Source organism: Sminthopsis crassicaudata, chromosome 4 (assembly GCF_048593235.1).
Source record: "Sminthopsis crassicaudata isolate SCR6 chromosome 4, ASM4859323v1, whole genome shotgun sequence".
Classification (NCBI taxonomy): Eukaryota; Metazoa; Chordata; class Mammalia; order Dasyuromorphia; family Dasyuridae; genus Sminthopsis; species Sminthopsis crassicaudata.
The window spans coordinates 102,607,921-102,631,276 of record NC_133620.1 but is presented as its reverse complement, the minus strand read 5'-3'; the positions used below and the strand labels follow the sequence as shown (position 1 = coordinate 102,631,276).

The 23,356-nt window shown below is 38.3% G+C and overlaps 1 protein-coding gene across 1 annotated transcript in view; it reads left to right on the top strand.

Annotated features, from left to right (window-relative positions):
- Positions 1 to 1,249: 1,249 nt before the first annotated feature.
- PM20D1 (peptidase M20 domain containing 1) overlaps positions 1,250 to 23,356 on the top strand; it is a 43,644-nt gene continuing 21,537 nt past the window's right edge. The window contains 10 exon segments of the mRNA XM_074308973.1: positions 1,250 to 1,365; positions 1,368 to 1,527; positions 15,349 to 15,435; positions 18,784 to 19,016; positions 19,339 to 19,425; positions 19,739 to 19,872; positions 21,291 to 21,410; positions 22,014 to 22,089; positions 22,589 to 22,650; positions 22,905 to 22,983. Of these exon segments, the coding sequence (XP_074165074.1) occupies positions 1,315 to 1,365; positions 1,368 to 1,527; positions 15,349 to 15,435; positions 18,784 to 19,016; positions 19,339 to 19,425; positions 19,739 to 19,872; positions 21,291 to 21,410; positions 22,014 to 22,089; positions 22,589 to 22,650; positions 22,905 to 22,983 (1,089 nt within the window). The 5' untranslated portion in view covers positions 1,250 to 1,314.

The window sequence follows — 23,356 nt, the reverse complement described above, 5'->3', positions numbered from 1 at the left end:
TCTATTAGCTCAGGACTGAACCAACCCCACCTAGATAACAGAAGGCAGCTGTTTATCTTGTTTCCCTAGGGTGGCGTCCCTCACTGAGGCAGAGTCCAAGGAGAATTTCTCCTTCACAGTTTTACAGTTTTGGGGTCCCTTCTAGTGACTGGAGTCAGCCAGTTTGCTCAGGTTAGACCTCCAAGGTCGTTTGTTGACTAGCAGAAATTGAGTCTGAAATTGGAAAAAAATAAACCACCGATGATAGGATGGAGGATCATTTTAAAAGGGAAGAGACAATTTTTGTGTGAGATCAAGAAGAAACCAGACATTTGCAGTAAGGGGGGGGGGGGGGGGGGAACATGGCCTATTGGCAAGGTTCCACTTTTGTATAAAGGAGCCCTCTTTAACTCAGGAGAAGAGTTATTCCTTCTTTAGTATGCATATGCTCTCCAGATCACAATCCCTCTGCAGCACAATAGTCTTTGAGAAATATACGAAATCTTTTTTAAATTTAATTTTTTATTTTATTTTATAATTATAACTTTTTTTTGACAGTACATATGCATGGGTAATTTTTTACAACATTATCCCTTGCACTTACTTCTATTCAGATTTTTTCCCTTCCTCCCCCAACCCCCTCCCCCAGATGGCAAGCAGTCTTATACATGTTAAATATATTACAGTATATTCTAGATACAATATATGTGTGTAGAACCGAATTTCTTGTTGCACAGGAAGAATTGGATTCAGAAGGTAAAAATAACAGTTTACACTCATTTCCCAGTGTTCCTTTTCTGGGTGTAGCTGATTCTGTCCATCATTAATCAATTGGAATTGGATTAGCTCTTCTCTATGTTGAAGATATCCACTTCCATCAGCACACATCCTCGTACAGTATCATTGTTGAAGTGAATATACGAAATCTTAAAATTTTTTTTAAAATTTAAAATTCGCCCTGCAGCTATCTCACTCGGCAGTAGTCCTGGAATAACCACAAGACAAGCCTTTCTTAGTCTCCGCTGACTACCTTCACTGAGCGACCTTTATTTGGCTTTTATGTCGGGATGAAGCCAGGGAGGAGGACCACACCCTTCACCTCTACACTAGATCTGTCTTTCCACCGAGACTAAAAAACTACCATTCCCCAAAAGCCCTTCAAGCCTGAGGGCGTGGCTGCGGCCCTAACTGGCTGCACCGATACACCCCCTTCTCTTCTATTGGTCAGAGTCAGGAGTGGGGACGGAGCCAGGATAGTTCGAGGAGGCTAGAGTTTGGAGTCCGGACGCCCGAGTCCCCGGTCAGCGGACCGTTTGGTGCTGGAGCCGCGCGGAGATGGCCGAGCCCGGCGCCGCCGCCACCGCTGGCCGACTGCTGGCCATGGGCGCGCGACGGGGACGCTGCTAGCCCTGGTGGCTGTGCTGCTGCTCCGGACCGCCACTTTCCCGGGTCCGGACGAGCTGCGAGGCTGGGGGCGCCCAGGGGCGGCCAGGATCCCTGCCCAGCTCAGCGAGACGGAGCGTACTGCAATGAAAGAGGCTTTGAAAGGTGACCGCGATCTTCCCTCCCGTCCCCTGCGGGCACTCATCTCCCGAGAGCGGGGGTGCTCTCGGTTTTATAACCCAAGGTACCCCTGGACTTGCCACCTGGAGACAGATCCCAGCCCCCTTCTCTGACCCCCAGACCGGCTTCCCTTGGGTTTTCAACTATTTTTCACCGATTCCCCGGAAATCTTTTCCTTTATCCCTTCCACCCCATTTACCCTTCTTCCTTTAGAGCTGCAGTAGGGTTAGTATTATTAATTCCATTTAATAACCTCTATTTGTGTATTGGGGTATTTCAGACTCCAAATTAAACCTGAATACAAATCTGGCCTCAGACACTTTACTTATCCCTAATAGTTTTTCCCCACTCCCATCCCCACCTCTAAAAGATTCAAAAAAAAAAATTTTTTTTAACTACCAATTATACAAGGAAGTTGTCCCAAATATCCAATTATCATTTATCTCTATTTTATACAAAAAGGTAATTAGCCCAGGACTACAGAAAACCAGAACTTGAACTCCTATCTCATCTCAGAACTTTTTTTTCATCAGCCAGTACTACACTCACAACTCCACTTTTTTCTCATGCCCAGACAACTCCTTGCATCAGTGAAATAAGCCACCCTAGCCAAAGAACTTCTGGTTCTTTTTTGACCAGCTCTTCCCTACTGGACTCCAACTTCCATGTTGCTTTCTCAACCTTAGTACCATGCTTCTCCCCAGAGTACCTAGACATTCTGTCTCTGGCCACATGGGAGGGCCCCATGTCATCTTAAATATCACCCTTTGTTATTAAGGAGCGGAGCAGGGATCTGGGATGCCCATGGTTCATGGCTCCTTTTTTTTCTGCTCCAAAGACATCAAATTCTCATAGTGTGCCATGATTTGGCATGACACTCATAGGAAAATGTCAGGCAACTGGTTGGGGTAAGAAGGGAATGACATCAGTGGGAAGAAGAAGCAGTATTTGCTCCCATAACAACTGCTACATTCTCTTCTCTTGAAAAGGGTCCTAGACTGCTTAGACCACTAGAAACTAGCTATAAAGAACATATTTGGCAGGGAGAAGCTAAATCCCAGTCACCCTGCTCCCTGGGGAATTATTAAAGATACTCTCTGAGCTCCCTGATCATGCTCTAAAAATTCCTAATCTCAAAGTTGGATGAGACTTCAAAGGTCAACTCAGTTCAATGGGTATTTCAGCAAAAATCAGTTTTGTCACATATTCAGCAAGTAGTTATCCGGTCGTTTCATGAAGATCTTAATCGGGAAGGATTGTTACCTCTCAAGAGTCCATTCCACCTTTAGATATCACTTATTATTAGAAAATGTTTTGTATGAAGCCTAAATTTGTCTTTTGGCAATTTCCAATTCCAATTCCAATTTGCTTCTCATTTTATCCTTGGTTTTGCCTTCACAGAAGAACTCCTTATCCCGAGAATTATAAGGAGATATATGGTTCTAGAACCATTCAACTTCATTCTGAAAAATGTATTGAAATTTAAAAAAAAAAAAAAAAAAGGAGGGGGGGATATCCTTGGCTACAACTAAGGCTGTATCCTTCCATTCTAACTAAAGATGCTCAGAGAGAGAAATGGAAAACAGGATTGTACCTGCTGTAGAATTAAGATAGAATTCTAGGATTTCTTTCTTCTTTCTTTCTTTCTTTCTTTCTTTCTTTCTTTCTTTCTTTCTTTCTTTCTTTCTTTCTTTCTTTCTTTCTTTCTTTCTTTCTTTCTTTCTTTCTTTCTTTCTTTCTTTCTTTCTTTCTTTCTTTCTTTCTTTCTTTCTTTCTTTCTTTCTTTCTTTCTTTCTTTCTTTCTTTCTTTCTTTCTTTCTTTCTTTCTTTCTTTCTTTCTTCCTTTTTTAAGTTTGTCAAGAAAAGCTCTCTAGGCTATCCTCAAAAAGTTTAAACCAAACAGTGGCAGGAAGACATGTTTTAAAAAATCTTCAACCAGGGAATAACTGAACTGGGCACAGAAATAGCAAACATTTCTATAATGTTTTTAAGATATAATCAAGAAGATTCCTTACAACAATCCTGGGAAGCAAATAACATAGGTATTATTATTCTTTTTGTTGTTGTTTTGCTGAGGCAGTTAGGGTTAAGTGACTTGCTCAGGGTCACACAGAAAGAAAGTGTTAAGTATCTGAGGCCATATTTGAACTCAAGTCCTCCTGAATTCCGTGCTGATGTTCTTATCCACTATACCAACTAGCTGCTTTGGTATCTAGTATGATTATTATTATAAATTATTATAAATAATGATGAATCTAAGGGCTCAGAGAACCAAAGTAACTTGGCCAGGATCACATAGTTAATATCAGAGCTTGCATCTGATTTCAAATGTCAACACAGACACTAGTGAGTTTTCTACTGTAGGATAGGCAGCTTGGTATAGTGCAAAATACACTAATTGAAGAACCAAAAGACCTGTTCAAATCCCACCTCTAACATTTACCAACAGTATGAATTTGCCTAGATTACTTAATTTCCTTGACGTCAGTTTCCTCATCCATAAAATGAGAGAGTGGCACTAACTGGTCTCAACTCTGGATTTGTGATCTACTATGTTGTTGTTCAGTAATTTCAGTTAAATTGGACAGTTTGGGGTATTCTCTTGACAAAGAGAGTGGAGTGGTTTGACATTTCCTTCTCCAACTTATTTTATTGAAGCAAACCAAGGCAAGGTGTACTTGCCTAAGATCACCCAACCAGGAAGTGACTGAGGACAGATTTGAACTCATGAAGATGAGGCTTCTTGACTCTAAGTACACTGTTCAGTGCTCTATCTAATGATCTATATATAATATCACTATATGTGTGTATATATATATATCATATATATGTATATATCTCTGTATATGTGTACATATACATGTGTGTGTGTGGAGAAAGAGAGAAAGGCGATGAGGAAGAGGAAGGGAGAGGGAGAGAGAGAGAGAGAAGGAGGAAAGGAGGGAGAGAGAGGGAAGTGAGGGAGGGAGACAGAGACAGAGAATAACACATTGCTAATAGTATTGAAAGACATTTTCCTGATTTGTACATCTGCCAAGTTTTGGGTTAACAAGCAGTCTGATGGGTCTTAGATTATCTCATTGGAATGCTAAATTAATAGTGAAGTAGGAAAAATAAGGTTAGCTCTTCCTCCTTGGATGTGGTCAATGGATTATGAGGGTAGGGTAGAAAGAATATGAAGAAGGCATAGATGGAAGGATCGAATATTCCTATGATGATGGCCACTTACTGGATATGTGGTAGATCTGATTTTTGCAAAAATGGGTTGAAAAAAAATATGGGTTGAATGAGGTGGTATTTGAGGTTCCTTCCTTCTAGGTTTTTGAGAGGGACCATTTAAGTAAATGATTGCTCCTGGGCAGAAAGTACTTCCTTGGAAGAAGGAATGCTTCATACATGGCTGAACAGCTTCTTTCCTGTCAAATAGCCCCTCTAACAGATAATTCTGCTAATTCAGTACAACCAAACTTTGTGATAAATTGGCAGTCTGGGTGGGGATTGAAAGATGAACAGATAACTAGGGGTCAGGACCTAAAGATCATGAGCTTGCCTTTTGCAGTCTACCATGACAAAGCTTAATAAAATAAAATGGCTTCAAAATCAAAGGACATTAATCCAGCCTTCCAGTTTATGAATGACAGAGAAAAGAGATTAGATAGAAGAAGAGGGAGGAGTCTGATTGATTTGAACTTTGGATTTTTCTATAAAGGAGTAAAGGATACTGCCAATGTAAACACATTTAGTGCAGCTTTGTACTTGACTCCTGGTTTGAGTAGAGACACAGATCAGCTAGCCATCATAATCGAATATGAAAGTTTAATGAATTTATTAAGCAATTGCCTGGGGAGGTAGAACAGGGTATCTACTTCAAATCATTTCTTCTAAACTATGTGCCTAGAGCAGATGCAATGGAAAGGACACTAAATCTAGAGAGAGAAGATTCAGTTTTATATCCCAGCCCTGCCATTTACTACTTCCTCTGTGATCTTGGACAAGTTATCTAACTTTTCTTTGCCTCAGTTATCTCTCCTATAAAATAGCTTTGGGCTAGACAACCTTTGAAGTCCCTTCCAACTGATAATTTATGATTCTTTGATTCTGAGCAGAAAGAAGTAAAGGACTAGACCACAATCAAATATTAGCATTCTGGATCTTTTTCATGCCCCTCATAGGCCATGTAATTAGAGACAGATCAAGTTATCCCATTTCTGAAGTGGGCGGTTTGATTAGAATGTAATACTAGAAAATAAGGAGCAAATAGCAAGGTGTTTAACTGTAAGTACTCACTACCTATGATACTTTTACAAAGTTCCAATTTGGCTAGATTAGAAAGAAAACCTGGCCATTGACCAGCAAATGGCTAAACCGTGCCCCTAGACAGCCCTTAAAAGACAAAACCTTTCTAGTGGGATCACATTGAGTCAATTCAGATGAATATTTATTGGGAACTCTTTCGTGGAGTATAACCCCTGTGCCAGCAGGACAGCAAAAGGGGAAAGAAATGATTTTTCCCTTCTCCTCAACTCATGAACTATGTGGTATTTTTTTTTCCCCTGGGGCTGGGGTTAAGTGATTTGCCCAGGGTCACATAGCTAGGAAGTGTTAAGTGTCTGAGACCAGATTTTGAACTCAGGTCCTCCTGAATTCAGGGCTGGTGCTCTATCCACTGTGCCACCTAGCTGCCCCCTATGTGGTAATTAATAGTTGACATAGTCATCCAACAGGAAACACCCCATCCAGAAGTTCAAGAGTTTATTGGTTCAAGATAGTCTAAGGTACAGTTGAATGTACAGAGAATGTACATTGTCCTGCCACATTTTGTTATGATTCACCCAGTCAAAGGCTCTTAGTCAGTGAAGCAGAAATTGATGTTTTTCTAGTACTCCCTGGCTTTCTTCATAATGCAGAGAATGTTGGCAATTTGGTCTCTAGGTTTTTTGTCTCTTCAAAAACCATCCTGCTCTTCTGGCAGTTCTAAGGTGACATTGCTGATACCTAGCTTGCAGAATCTTAAGCATAAACTTGCTGACATGTGAAATGAACACAATTATTCAATAATTTGAAAATTCTTTGACGTTGCCCTACTTTAGAATTGGGACATAAACTGATCTTTTCCAGGTCACTGTTGAATTTTCCAAATTTGCTGGTGAAGAGGGAACCCCAAAACTCTGAAAAATCCTTAAAGGAGAAAACCTTCTTCAACTCTGCCTCAGGGAGGAGACTCCACCCCAAGCCCAAACAGTTTCCCCTTTGTTATCTGGGTGGGGACTGCTCAGTCCCGAAACCCATTGAATTCAATTCAAATTCTAATCCTAGCTGAAACCCAGCCTGGTGCCAACCCTGGGACTCCACCCATGAGCCCCCTTCAGCTTGTAGCCAGAACCCCCTCTTATAAAAGAGCCAAACTAAAACCCTCTCTTTGCAGAGGTTCCAAACATGCCAGCACCATGCCTGGCACCAAGGACTTTCTGCCCACTGAAATACTGTTTCCAGTGCCCTCTTCTCTTAACACCTTTTACTAACTAGACTTTAACCTTACTTCCAAATCCCATAATAAATCTCTTATCAATCTAGGTTTTGGGGTCTGTAAATTCCTTTATAGGGGACTCTTGCGCCACCAGAAGGGAATCCCAGAACTCCCTACCTTGCACCGCCACTAGACCTCATTTAGACCTTATTTAACTCCCTGACCACCAGTAACCCTAATTTCATTTGGGTACCCCAAATCTAAATCTCATCACTGGCATATTAAGTACAGCAGTTTAATAATATCATCTTTAGGATTTTAAATAGTTTTGCTTTAATTCCAACATTTCCACTAACCAAGACCCATTTGACTTATTTCTTGGTATAGTTCTGTATATTCCTGAATAGAACAATAAAGCAATTCATTTTTCCCTTTCTGGAGGCAATGATAATGTTGATAATGTGAGCCTAAGAAGGAAAGGGGGCATGCCTATGTTGGCAAGAAAATAAATAATGGAGGTGGTGGATGAAGAGATTAAAGAGGCTTGGGCCAATCGAGTGCTGCCCCACCAATCTTAACTGCTCCAAGCCAGTAGTGGTCCTGTTTGTTCAAATGAAGGTGAAGACCCATGGGTCTAGGAAATGAAGAACTAAGAGGCTTAGCTCTTCTTCCTAGGCGTACAATAAATATATAAACTCTAGAAACAGTTTAGTGCTTTAGAATTAGTTTTGTGGATGTTTTGTATTAGAAATGGATTTTTCCCAACTGTAAAATAATACTTACTAGAGGAAAAATGTAATTAAATGTTATTTCTTGATTGATGTTAAACTAAGTTACTTAAATTGAAATCATTTTCCTTTTTTGTAAATATATGAAAATTTACAAAAAAGAAATGTACTGTTCCTTCAGACATAAAACCAAAGTCACAGACTCAGGAAGGAAGTAATTTCAAGGAACATGATCCCTGACTGCAGAGAAAAATAGTTTACCGAGATATAAGGGAGAACATACTTAGAAGATGAAAACTGATCTTTTTGAAGGAACATGATTGAGTGACCTGCCCAACAAAAATAAAGTACCTCAAGAGGAATTAGAAAATACATTAGGATCTTCAGAAATAGAGGCTTGAGATATCTTGACCCCATATGTTTTCACATGTGTACTTCATCACCATTGCTATCCAGATTTGTGTGTCTATTCTTCCAATAGATGATTCTATATATTCCATATATTTAATATATTTATATATTTATTCTATATATTTAATATATTTATATACTTATATTTAATATTTATATTTAATTTAATATATTTAATATAAATTTAGAATAGATTCTATATATTTAAGGAAGACTACATCTCATATTTAGGGAAGAATGTTGTATAGCTACTGTTCTTACAAAATTATCTTAGTAAATGCCTTTGCTTTAAGCCAGTTGTGTCTAGTAAGAGATTATTAAAGGGAAGTTCATGGGTTGGGGCTCATGAACCTCATAATGGTAGGAGCCCAGATGCATAATAAATATTCCTTGGAACTTATGAGAATTGTCACATACACCCCTCCCTGAGACCTAACCTTTAAAATCAAAAGAGAGATCAAGATAAAGTTCTATAATAAACTATGGGGTAAAAAATCTCAGGGATTTTTTCAGGAATCAGGGAATATATAATACATGGGTTTGCATTTAAGCTAGACTTTGATGGAAGGAAAGCAGGAAGGGAAAACGCATTTATAAAGTATTTATTATGTGTCAGGCATTGTGATAAGCAATTTACAAATTTCTCATTTGATTTGAAGGGGAAAATGCATTTCAATGATTAGAGACTAAGATGGAATGGATTCTAGGTATGGAAAGCAGCCTTCGAGAATGCTCAGAGGACACAAAAAACAGAGACCAGGATCCAGTCTAGGTTATAGAATACATGAAAAGGAGTAATGTGAAATAAAATTGAGAAGGTATATTGGAATTAGATTGCAGGGAATCTTGAAAGTACTGTATTTTGACATTCAGGACTTGAATTCAAATGCTACCTTGTGGCTTTAATTTCTCTGTGCCTCTGTATCCTCATCTGTAAAATGTAGATAATACTATCTGTATCACCTATCTCACAGGAATGCTATGAAATTTAAATAAGAGTTGATATAAAGAATTTTGCTAACCATAAAGTAGTACAGAAGAATCAGCTGATGTTGGGATTATAAAACAATAAAGAAGTAGAAGTAATTTTTAGTAACTACTGTAATTGAAATTTGAATCCAAATAATCCAGTTCCCAATGAATTGTTCTTTCTGCTACATCCAGCCACAGAAATTAGTATTGCTGTAAACTGCCTAGCAGATTAAAAATACTCAGCTGATACTTAAGCACATTAGTTGGTTGAAAAGTGATAGAATTAAAGAGTTTATCATAGCTTTTAAAACTAGGAGGAACAATAAAGGTCATATAATCCAATTCCCCTCATCTATGGAAAAAATAATAGCAGCTCAGATAAAGGACTTACCCACAGTTACACAAATAGTAGCAAGGTTGAGACCTGAACCTATGTCCTGTGACACAAAATCTACTGCCATTTCCACCTTACCAACATCTGATGATGCTGAGAAGTCTTGAGTGGAGTGAGGAATTAGAATTGAAAGAGCTTCTATCATAAAATTTTATAGCCAAATACTCCTCAGGGAACAAGGAGGACAAATTATCCCCTTTGTGTCTGGGAATTGGGAATAAATAGCTTTGAGGGACTTAATGAGAGAGGAAAGAGTTTAGTACAATTACTGTGGAAAAGAGAAAGTGGTTATAGCAATAAAAACCTTTAGTTATCTATTTCTTGTACTCAATAAGGTGTTTGCTGGAGTCAAAATTCTTGTCACATTCATTGATTTGGGTTTAAAGATAGGGATTAATGTGAAGTTCTACACTCAATTCAAAACAATCAATTTCAAAAATTCCAGTAAAGGGATAGCTAAACAAACAATTCCTGAGAGCTTTGATGGTTTATAAGCTCAGTGTGAGTCAATGATATTAATATGGAAGCTGAAAAAGCTATTGTTATCCTCAGCTGCATTAGAATGTCTAGAATCAGGTCCACTATATTCTGTCCTAGTCAGACCCCATGCAGAAAACAATTCTAGATACTTCATTTTAGGACAAATATAAACAAACTAGGGCACATCCAATAGAGGATGATGACAAGGATAGTTCAAGTTTTTGAAGGATAATAATGAAAATCCCAGTGGACTAGAAGAGTTCCAACTCTACCCTATCCTGAATCAAGACAAGTGGTCTTCTCAAACACCAAATCCCCACGAACAGCACCTGCACAAGGAATACTTAAAAGGACAAACAATAACAACAACAAAAATAGACCCTGTTTTCAAGAAATTCATAGTCTAATAGAGGAGACAATATGCAAGCAAATATATGCAGACAAGATTGAGATAAAATAAGTAACTTCCTTACATGGAAATTACAAAGATTAAGGCCTAAAACTTTTTACAAAAAGGTAAACTTTATCTGAGTCTTCAAAAAAGTCAGGGAAACACAGAGGAAGAACAAGGAGGGAGTGTTCCAGGCAAGGGGGCAGTCAGTGAAAATACCCAGAATTAGGAGATGGAGAGCAAAGAGGCCAGTGTCACTGGATCATGGAGCAGGTGAAGAACAATAAGGTATAAGAAAATTAGAATGGTAAGAAGGGGTCAGGTTTGGCTCTGAAAGCTAGGGGATTTTATATTTGATCCTTGAGATCAGAAGAAGCCACTGGAGTTTACTAATTGGAAAGAGGAGGCATGTACTTAGTCAAGTCTGTGCTTTTAGGAGGATCAGTTTGACAGCTAAGTGGAGGATAGATTAGAGACGAGACACTTGAGGCAGGGAGACCAAGTAGGAGGCTACTGCAGTATTCCAGGCTTGAGGTAATGAGAACTTGTTTTGTCAGGAAGGTTGCAATATTAGAGAAAAGAAGAAAGTATATATGGGAGAAATGTTATTAAGGTTAAAATGACAGGATTTAGCCACTGATTGTGTATGGAGAGGGAGAGAGAATGAAGAATTAAGGATGTCACCTAGGATGTGAACTTGGGTTTTTGGGAGAATAACAGTGTCCTAGACAGGAACAAGAAAGTTAGAAAGAACATAAGGGTCTAGAGGTGAGGAGAGAAGTTAAGAGCTAGACAAGTAGATTTGGTATTCATCAGTGTAAGAATGATAATGGAGTCTATGGGAATTAATGACATCACCAAATGAAGTAGGATAAAGGAAGAAGAGAAGAAGGCTCAGAGCATAGGACACCTACAATTGGTGGGCCATGACCTAATAAAGATCTTGCAAAGGAGACTGGAAAGTGGTCTGAGAGGTAGTAGGAGAACCAGGAAAGAGCCTTGTCCCAAAAACCTAGAGAGAAGAGAGTAGAAGAGCATAATTAATGGTGTCTAAAACTGCAGAGGCGATTGAAGATTAAGAAAAGGCCTTGGGAAGGCCAATGTAGTAGCCATTGTAGTAGCATGGAACTGGAAATTGAGTGAGTGTTCATCTTTTGGGAAATTGCTGAATAAGTGATGGTATATGAATGTAATGGAATATTATTGTTCTATAAGAAATGATGAATAGGCCGATTTCAGAAAATTCTGGAAAAGACTTACCTGAACTGATGATGTTCTGCATCATCAGAGCAGAACCAAGAGAACATTGTACACAAGATTATGTGATGATCAACTGTGATGGACTTTTCACCTTTATTTGTTTTCTTTCTGTTTTTTTTCCTTTTACTCTGATTTTTCTTGCACAACATGACAAATGTGGAAATATATTTAAAAGAATTGCATGTATTTTACTTATATCATTGCTTATTGTTTGAGGGTGGGGGGAGGTAAAGGAGAGAGGGAGAAAAATTTGGAAAACAAAGTCTTACAAAATGAATGTTGAAAATTATATTAACATGTATTTGGAAGATAAAATACTATTGAAAATATAAGAAAAGAAAAGAAAAAGCCAATTGGATTTGGCAATTGAGAATCATTGATGACTTTGGAGAGAGCAGTTTGATTGAAGCCAGACTACAGTGAGTTAAAAAGAAGAGTGAAAGGAAAAGAAGTGGAGGTAACTTTTGCAGACAACTTTCTTAAGGGGTTTAGCCAAAAGAGAGAAGTTCTATGGAATAATAGCTCAGGGAAATAAACAGATCAAAGAAGGGAGTTTTGAAGATGGGAGAGGCAAAGACATGTTTGTAGCAGCAAGGAAATAGCCAGTAGACAAGGAGAAATCAAATATAAATGAAAGGGTAAGATTGATGAAGGGGACAATCGCCTAAAGAAGAGGGAATAGAATGGGAAAATTGGTTTGTCTTTGTGAGAAGGGCCTCCTCTTCATGAGAGACAGAATTGAAGGAGGAAATGGTGGCAGAAGCATGTGAATGATATGAGATAAGGAACAGTAATAGAGAAGGAATTTTCTTTTAACGGCCTAGTATTTTCAGTGAAATATAAGGTTAGGTTCTCAGCTGAAAAAGTGGGGAGAGGAGGCCATGGGAGGCTCCAGGAAAGATGAAAAAGTTTGGAAGAGCTGCTTTGGAGAAGAGGATAGTGAGTTAATTAGGAAGCTATATAAGGCTTGACTTACTTCATTGAGGACCTGATTAAGATGAAATGTAAATTGGTAATGGATCCAGTCAGCATGGTTTCATGATTGATTACACATACCAAGAAGCCCTTCTGTGATGCAGAAGCATATAGAAAACCTCTGGGTTTTTTTTGTTTTTTTTTTAATTTCAAGAATATTTCATTTTTCTAAATACATGTAAAGAGAGTTTTCAATATTTGTTTTTGAAAATTTTAAGTTCCAAAAATTTCTCCCTTCTTCCTTACTCCCCTCCCTAAGATAGCAAGTTTGTGATATTGATTATACATGTACAATCACTTTTAAAATATTACTATATATGTCATGTTGTGAAAGAAAAATCAGGACAAAAGGGAAAAACATAAGAAAGAAAAAGCAAACAAGCCAAAAAGGTGAAAATAGTGTGCTTTGATCTATATTCAGCCTCCATAGTTTTCACTCTGGATGTGGATGGCATTTTCCATCACAGATCTATTGGAATTATATTGAATCACCACATTACTGAGAAGAGCTAGGTCTATCATAGCTGATCATCACATAATCTTGATACTATGTATATAATGTTCTCTGAAAACCTCTACTTTAACAAAACAAAAAATGTTTTTAAAAAATATTATCTCTGATCTAAAACCTTTTCCAGATTTGCCCTCCTTGAAAAGGAAAATGACAAGGATAAAATATTCTTTTCACAAGGAAATAGATTAAGTATGGATGCTATAATTTGTCTTATATAGACTCTTACCTTCTCCAACTCATCCTAGGGAATTCTTCTTTATTCCGTTCAAAGGGAAAGAGATTCTACGTTCTTTGCTATTCCACAGATAAAGTTTTCCATTTACTCACTCTAAACCTTTTCACTAGCTAGTGAAAAAGATTTTCACTAGTATTTCAGATTTGAGGTAATGAGAATTTGTTTTATCAGTAAGGTTGCAGTATCAGAGAAAAGAAGAAAGTATATATGGGAGAGATGTCATTAAGGTTAAAATGACAGGAGTTAGCCACTGATTGTATATGGAAAGGGAGAGAGAATGAAGAATTAAGGATGTCACCTAGGATGTGAACTTGGATTTCTGGGAGAATAACAGTGTCCTAGACAGGAAGAAGAAAGTTAGAAAGAACATAAGGTTTGGGGGAGTTCAATTTTAGCTATGTCTAGAGGTGAGGAGAGAAGTTAAGAGCTAGACAAGTGGATTTGGTATTCATCAATGTAAAAATGATAATTGAGTCTGTGGGAATTAATGACATCACCAAATGAAATAGGATAAAAGAAGAAGAGAAAAGGGCTCAGAACATAGCCCTGTAGGACACCTACAATTGGTGGGCCATGATTTAATACAGATCTTGCAAAGGAGACTTTTCTCTACCCCAGAATGTTTTCCCTCCTCATTTCCACCTCCCAACTTCCCTGGCTTTCTTCAAAACCCTACTTTCTAAAGGAAGTCTTTTCTGATCCTCATTTACTCCACTTCCTCCTTCTGCTTATTATTTCCAACTATATCCTATATACAGTTTATTTGTACATACTTATTTAAAGGTTGTTTCTCTTATTAGATTGTGAACTCCCCCAAAAGAGTCTATCTTTTAACTTTTTTGGTGTCCCCATCACTTGCATGTGATATATATTAGGCATCTGATAAATGTTTATTGACTGGCTATTAAATTCTGAATAGGTATATTGAGCTGAGGGGTAGAGTTCCTTAGAAGGGGATGCTTTAGGAAAGAATTCCTGACTTTTGTTATTCAACTCTTCTAGAATATTAACCCCAAACTTCCCCATCCTCCTTCTCCTCTTTCTCCCTTTCCTCCTTTTCGTCCTCCTCCTCCTCCTTCTTCTTCTAGATTTCTTTACCTCAGATCATCTTGGGGTAGAAACATGTTAGAGAGTATTAGGGGAAAGGGGAAATTACATCAGTTTAGACATCTCTCTCGAAGCTAGTAATCCTTGGATATTAGATTAATATTAAATTAAACAAAATTGTTTCTAATCAATTTGTGCCTAAAACAAAGAATAGAGTCCTAATATTGTTTTCATGCTGCTTTCATAGGCAGTGCCCAAAGTTCATTAATTCCCCAGTCTTCTATTTCATAGGATCACAGAGTCAGAAGGAACTTTGAGATCATTAGTCCAACCTCCTCGTTTCTCAGAGGAGAATATTGAGGCCTGATAATTTGAAGAGATTTGCCCAGTATTTCACACGTTATAAATGTCAGAGCCAGTATTTGAAAATAGCTCTTAAGACTCCAAATCTAGCTGCCTTTGCACTATATCACACTGTTCTTAATATTTAAGACAGAGTTCTTTGTATCACATGGGAGATCAGGGACAAGAGTAAAATGACTAATCATTAACTTGGAAGTGTATCCACAGAAGCTCTATTAAGTGTTTATAAAGAAGAAACTACATGGTTTAATAGCGTTTCAAGTTCTTGAACAAATCACTTCTACTCTTCCTCATCTTTGAAATGAAGGAGCTAGGGGCAGCTAGGTGGCGCAGTGGATGGAGCACCAGCCTTGAATTCAGGAGGACCCGAGTTCAAATCTGGTCTCAGACACTTAACACTTCCCAGCTGTGTGACCCTGGGCAAGTCACTTAACCCCAGTCTCAGAAAAAAAAAAAAAAAAAAGGAACTAGATAAAAATTACTGTTTTTCAGCCCAAAAGTAAACCTTTTAGCTTGATATCCTATGAGTAGGTTTTAACCTTTGGTTTTCTTCATTCAATCCCCAACAGAAGCGATTCAGATGCCCACAGTGGCCTTCAGCTCTGAAAATATCAACACCACGGCTCTGGCTGAATTCGGGGAACATATTCGGAAAGGTAACAGCACAATTCTAGATGTGGGAATACGAGGAACATGGTAATTGCTCTTGAGATGCTGCCCCCTTTTCAGAGATGATTGCCCAAGGTCCCTGGTCCAGGATGAATCATGACCTTGGGGTTTTGATTAAGACAAAACATCCATTTTCTTTGGATTTTTTTCTTCTTAAAGATAGAGAGAGTCTGAGGTGGTGAGAGTTATTCCTGTACATCATGGAGGAGATGAGAATGATCTGAAGTTGGTTCTTTGGGTCTTTGAAGGATTATCACATATTTGGTCTTTTTTCCATTCTTTGCCCTGGTTGTCAGGTAGCCAACTAGAACAACTCAAAGGCATTTCTTCTGCCTATGTAAATTTCTTGATAGTGAGTTTCCTCAAAGGCATACCTCATTCTAAGAGTACATATCCTCTTCTTCTCCAGATTTACAAGGCCAGTTGATGGAACTAGTCCTCCTCATTTACCCCAGAGACAGTTTCCTGCTTCTAATCTGGGCACAAAGATTGGGGGAAAGAACAAGGGAAAGAAACAGAAGTCCTGTTTTCTTCCTCTTTGGAAGATTAAGGAAGACTGGAAGGTCAAATGCAGGAATTTATTTTGTTTGGCTATGGTTAGCTATCAGAAGGGTTTTTTTCTCCTTTATTTTTTTATTTAATAGAGGGAAGACAGAGAAAATAAAAACTGAAAAATAAAATAAGAGTAGGGAATGAAAAGGAAAAGATTAAGAGAAAAAGACCAGCAGGCCATTAATTCAACAGATCCTCATTGAGTAGATCCCGTGTCTCTTTTATGAGAGGTGATGAGCAAGGTGAACAGAATGGGTAGGAATGTAGGATTGTAAAAGCCACTGTTGGAGGGGTGTTCGTAACATTGAGATCATAAAGCATTGATGGTTTCTATATGACCTGCCTTACAAAATCGTCCTTTAAGATTTCTTTTTTCTTAATGAATTGCTTTAATTAGAGCTCAGGAAAGATGCTGAAACAACACTCTGAACTCTTTGAATGTGTATATACTGGGATCAAAACTACTTCCAGGGGTACTGAATATAGTAATAGATATTCTTATTTATTTTCCAGCTACAAGTCAGTCAATAAGTATTAAGCTCCTACTGTGTATTGTCCCTTTGCCTATGCACACTACCATTTGCCTGTGATACATCAGGTATGGTAGAAAGACCGTGGAATTTAGAGGCAAAGTGCCTAAGTTTGAATTCTAGACCAGCTTTCACTGATCCTGTTTCCTCATTTATAAATTGAGCATGACTAGATAATCTTCAGGGTTCTTTCCAAATATAAAATCCTAGACCTTTATATTAAAAATAATAATAAGTTGTTTTCCAGCAAGTGTAGAGACATAATAGGAAAACTCTGACAGTCATTCTTTATCAGCAATATTATTACACACTTAAAAAGGAGAAGATATAAAATCACAGAGTATGCTAGCAGGTTGGAAAATGAACTTGAAGATGATACATGTAACTCTTCAGGATGGATTGTACCAAGGGTCTTGGATTCTAATCAGATAGAGAAACTACATGTGAGTCTGGTGTGTTTGTAAGATCTCAAAAGAAGAATGCTGGGAAGAGAGAGAAAGAAAGTGGGGAAAATTAGTTCATATAAATAGAACTTGAAAGGAAGAATTTATTCAATGAAGGCAGCAGTGGGAAAAGGAGGATTGAGCAACATTTGAATCTCACTCTCATCTGAACTGATTAAAAGAGGAAGGATACATACACATAGAATTCAGTACAGAAATTCAGTTTATGAAATGGTTGGAAAAGATACATTTAATATCTTAACTTTTCTGCTTTTGAAATAGAAAGATATATATAAAATAAGAATCTGAAGTAGAATCTATTATGCTTTAGCTGACATAAAAGAAGGAAGGGTAGAACTCAAGATCTCAGACAAAGCAAAAGCAAAAATAAACTTAATTAAAAGAGACAAACAGGAAAATTATATTTTATTAAAAGGTTCCATAGATGATGAAATAATGTTAATACTGAACACATATATATCAAATAGATAACATTTAAATTCTTAAAGGAAAAATGAGTTACAGGAAGAAATAGTAAAATTATAATAGTTGAAAGGGAGGGGGGGGCAATTTACCCTTCTCAGACCTAGATGAATCTAATCATAAAATAAACAAGAAAGTTAAGAAGAAGAGAATTTTAGAAAAGTTACATATGATTTTTTAAAGAAAGAGGAAAACCAAATTATTAATATCAAAAATGAAAAAGTGAATTTACAAGTATCAATAAAGATGAAATAAAGCAATTACTTGGAACTATTTTGCCAAAAATATACCAATAAAACTGACAATCTTAATGAAAAGAGATAAATTTTACAAAAATATAATTTTCCCAGACTAACAGGAAGTAAAATACTTAAATAATTTTACTTAGAAAAAAGAAATTGAATAAACCATAAATAAGTTTCCTAAAGGGGAAAAATCCAGGATCAACTTGATTTACAAGTAAATTCTGCCAGACTTAAAGAATAATTAATCCTAATGCTTCACAAACTGTTTGAAAAGATAGGTAAAAAATAGGAATCCTAGTCAATCTTAATCAAATTCCTTTTATAAGACAAGAAGATACCTCCCTTAACTAGGGAAAGCCAAAAAAGAAAAAGAAAACTAAAGATCAATTTTCCTAATGAGTATTGATGGAAAAAAATTAAATAAAATGCTAGCAAGGAGATTACAGAAACTGATGGAAAGTGAAATTGTCAGAACCAGGAGAACAATTTGTGCAATAACAATAATATTGTAAAGATAATCAGTTTTTAAAGACTTGGTATCTCTGATCAACACAATGACCAATCATAACTCCAAAGGAGTCATAATGAAACATATTGTCTGCAAATAGATAACTGATGGACTCAGTACAGATTGAAGCATGTTGTTTTCTATTTCTTTTTTCTTTATTTCTTTTTTGGAATGTGGCTAATACAGAAAAATTTTAATATCTATACATATTTTAATAAGTTTTATTTTTCTCACCTTCTTAGCAAATGAGGGTGGTGGAAAGGGAGGAGTAAGAATTTTGAATTGAAAATAAAATAAAATTGTATTTTAAGAAAAAAAATGGATTTGATCAGTCCAGGAAGCCTTCCTGGAGATAATTGCCTTAAGCTATAGTTTAAATTTGGTTATAAGTATGGTATAGGTAAGTATGGAGTATGGTAGCTGAAAAGAAAGAAGCTATTCTTTCTCTCTTGCTTGCTCCATCTCTCTCACTCTCATTCTCTAACTGTCTCTTCTCTTCCCCCTCCTCTCTGTCTGTCATTCTCTCTACTCCCAACCCCACTCCCATTTCTCTCTTTCTCTCCTTTCCCCCCAGTCTTCCCTTTCTTGTTCTCCACTAGCTTCATCCAGCATGAGGTTGTGGAAAAATACAGCCATCTGTTCACCATCCGTGGGTCGGATCCCAAGTTGGAGCCCTACATGCTACTTGCTCACATTGATGTTGTACCTGCTTCTGATGATGGCTGGGAAGTGCCACCCTTCTCTGGGCTGGAGCGTGATGGCTTCATCTATGGACGAGGCACAATCGACAACAAAAACTCCGCTATGGTTTGCCTCACAATACTTCAACAGGGATAGAGGGGAGGGGGCATTCAGGCCTTTTTTCAATGTTGAGAATCCTCTACTTTTCAAGAGACAAGAGAAAGTCAATGGGTTTTCTCTTCTTCTGGAAGTCTAATTCTCTAGAAACTACCCCCAAAAGCTTTGATGTGAATTTGCCCATCCTGTTGAGTCTTTTTCTAATTTCCAAATCCTAATCCTGGGAAAATCTGACCTGGGATTCTTAATAGCATTACTTTCTTGGGTTCACTTTTCCTAGTGGCCCCTGCTCACAGCTTCCTTGTCCTTCTTCTGTGCTTATGTTCTTCAGGCAATCCTGCAGGCCATGGAACTGCTGCTGAGAAGAAACTATGTCCCTCAAAGGTCTTTCTACATCTCCTTAGGACATGATGAGGAGGTAATTCCTTAAGGATTCAATTTGGCTCACCAAAGAATTGAGTTCCTTAGGGCCTTACATCTTAAGCCTATTAGTTTTGTCCTTAAGATGTAAGAAAATCATGCTTGTTTTCCAGTCAGATCTCCTATATTCTGAAAGATAAAAAAAGTGAAGGATTTATATTTGCCAAGCTAGGATGTGTGTACTCTCATTTTCTTTTACACACACACACACACACACACACACACACACACACACACACACACACACACACACACAATCTCTGGAGACCAGATTGAGAAAGGAAATGGGTTTGGGTCTTTAATATGTACAGGTATCTGGGACACATGGAGCACAGAAGATTGCAGCCCTACTGGAGTCACGAGGTATCCAGCTGTCCTTCATCATAGATGAGGGAGGCTATATCATGAATGATTTTATCCCTGGCTTTGAGAAGCCTTTTGCATGGTGAGTACAGTTACCCCAGCTTCTTGCTCTTCCCACTGGGCTAGTCCTTCAGAACCTTGTCTTGGAGCAGTTGTATTTGTCTTCTTCTGTTCTTAGAGATCAATGGCTTTAGGTCATGATGGCATATCATCTTTTAGACCCCTCTCCAATCAGGTACTACCCTATCTTTTCAACTTTATCTCATTCCACTCCTCCTTATGTACATGATGTTTTAGCCAGACTAAACTACAATCTGTAGCCTGCACCTACCTTATGCATTCCCATTTCCAGAATTTTGTTGATGCTGATTTTGCATTTTAGAATGTTCCTCACAATTAATCTACTCTACTGCCTTCATTGCCTGTTGGCTTCCAACCCATTCTTTATTAGAAGTTTTAATTTGGTTCTAATTTCCATCGATACTTTTGTTTTTACAATCCATCAAGCCATCCATTATGAGAAAGAATAAAAAAGAGTGAAAAAAGGAGCAACAAAACCAATACATCAACTAAGTTGAATAATCTATGCCCTTTTCAAGACCCATTGACCCCATCAGTAAAGAAAGGAGAGAAATGCATTTTCTCAGCTCTTCTCCTGGTCCAAATTTGGTCTTTATATACAACTTCAATTTGTTTTTTGTTTTTTTTTCATTCTTTCCATTTACATTTTTTCCTTCCATTCTTTAAAGCCCAACTCAACAAATGAATGAGTAAAGTATTATTAAATGTTTACCATATGCAAAACACAAATAGAAAGGTAAAGTAGTTCCTGCTTTCAAAGAACTTACATTTTAATGTAGGACATAATATGTGGAAGGTTTCAGCTGCAAGTCAAGAGGAAAAGTCCCAAGATTTTTAGGGTGCATTGGCAAAGTAGACCTTAAAGGCATTTACCACTGATAACATCAGCCCACTTTCTGATGTTGAATCATTTGATAGTGCTAAAGATTTTGGTGCAAAGATCTTTCTTTTCTGGGTGTTCAGAAGCTGTAGTTGTGTCCCCTGCAGGAGCAGTTACTAGAATGCATCTCCACAGAATTAGATTCCCTAAATCCAGTCACTAGACTGAATGCATTTCTATTCCCAAGGCTCTTGTCTTCAAGGTCCTGGGCTGTCTTCATTAGTGTTTGAAGAGAAATGGTGGCCAAAAGGACGGTAAGACTTTGACTTGCCACTTCCCTGAGGAAGCCTACCCTGATCTTCCTCCTCAATTAGCAGCAATCTTCCACACCCTCCATATGGACTTCACCATAGTGTTTTGCTTGAATCTCTCTTTTGCCTGCATGTGTTATTTTATAATTGTAGTTATATGTCACATGCCCCTACTAGATCAAAATCTCCTCAATGTTAGGGCTTGTATCTTATAGTTCCCCAGAGCCTAATACAGTGCCCTATATACCTCAGCTATCGTAGTTACCAAATTTCCTTCTGTCCTGCCAGGATTTCAGTGTCAGAGAAAGGCGGTATGAACCTCATGCTACAGGTAGATTCTGATCCAGGACATTCATCGATACCCCCAAAGGAAACAAGCATTGGCATCCTTGCAGCAGCAGTCAGCCGGTGAGTGGCCCTTTCCTGCCTTGTACCTTCAGCAAGGGTTTCCTCTGGAAGCCCAGGATTTCCCCATTTCAGATCCAAGAAGACTGAGCCATAGGTCATGCCAGGTGATAGAGAACTGGGAATCAAGAGTAGAATGATCAGTCTATTTGGAGTCATTCATGGGTTCAACTAGGGAAAGCCGAGTAGAAAGAGTTCATTAGAGCAGGTTTTCCAAAGCAGATAATCAGAAACCAGATGAGAGAAAAAAACAAAAATAAATAGAGAAGCAAGTTTCATATCAGAACCAAGGGAATTTTGATGGCGATGAAAGCTGTTTGCTATGCAAGTCGTTTTTATGTCTTTGTTCTTGTGCTATATCCAAGCACTTGAGAACTTTATTTTATTTGATCCCTGAATCACTCCTGTGAGACAAGTACCATTATTATTTCCACTTTACAGATAAGAAAAATGAGGCTGAAAGCAGTTAAGTGACTTACCCATAGTCACATAAATAGTGTCTGAGGCAGGAGTGGGGAAGAGTTCCCAACTTCTAGTCCAGCATCCTGTCCGTGCCCCCACTGCTGCTCTGAGTATATCTAAGAGAATCATGTCTTTTTTTTTCAGGCTGGAGAAAACACCAATGCCTAACATGTTTGGATATGGGACTGAAAAGAGCCTATTGGAGCAACTTGCAGGACAGGTGTGGGCCCAGGGAGGCTCCAGAAAATAGGGGAGGGGGAGGAACTCTCTGCTGAGGGAAGAATGATTATATCATCTGGGACTGTGGAATTCTCTGTCCTCCTTTCATTATTGCCTAGGATTAATCCATGGCTGAGAGGACCTACTGTCCACCCTCACCTCCCACATCGATACCATAATGTTGGGTTGATCCAGAATCCTCTCCTCCTCCACACTCAACCATCCAAGCTTACTGTGTATCCCTTGGGAGGTTGGTCTGATTGTATCTTTTAACCAGATATACAAACCCAAATGGGTAATCACAGCCTCACTTATTATTCCCCAGTGTTCACACAGCCAACAAAGCCCATCCAGGTCCTGATCACAAGGTCTCCAATAAGCATTGTTGCTATAGACCTAGATTACTGGGCGATCCTGACTCAGACATACTGACCCTCACGTGTCAAACCCTTTGCACTAAACTCTGGAAATTCTGCTAACCTGGCTCTTTCCCCTCTTAGTTTGGTTTCCCACTGAATATCATCCTGACCAACCTGTGGATATTTGGGCCCATTATGAGCAGGTAAAGATTTATTGTCCCTTTACTCCTCATCCTTATATAAGCAGGCCTTGTCCAAACAACCCCAAGTTGATCAGCAACCTTTCTTTTCAAAAGGATATTGCCTACAGTGCATGTGTATAGTAATTTTTCAGTTTTTAAGATTTCCCTAGTTCAGAGAGGAATTATTCCTTGCATTCCATTTCAACACTTCCTATATGTCTCTTCCCTATTGGGCAGTTCTTCCTTATGTCTGACCTTGATCCCTTGTATTTCAGAATACTTGAGAAAAATCCTGTCACTAATGCAATGGTCCGAACTACTGTGGCACTCACCATGTTCAATGCAGGGATAAAGGTAACTCCTCCACGAAGTTCCCAATCCTTGTCTCCACTCTGCATCTGAAATACTGAAGAAATTCTCTCCTCAGTCCCACGCGGGTCCCTTTCCCTTCTCTGGCACACTCCAGACAAACATAGAACAAGGTCAACACCATTCCCATATGCTCTTGGGCTAATCCATCAATGCACCTCCAGTTTCTCTGGAAATGTTGTCCCGCCCTGAGTTCCCAGAATGTGATTCACTGTGATTCTTACTTTGTCCATCCCAATAAATGTGCCTTATGCGTCACCCAGGCAGAGTCAGCCTATGTGCCTTGGAAGGAAATACAGTTTTCTCATCTCCTTTGAGAAAGTATGTTGTCCAGTCCCAAGCTTTTTACAAAGCAGGA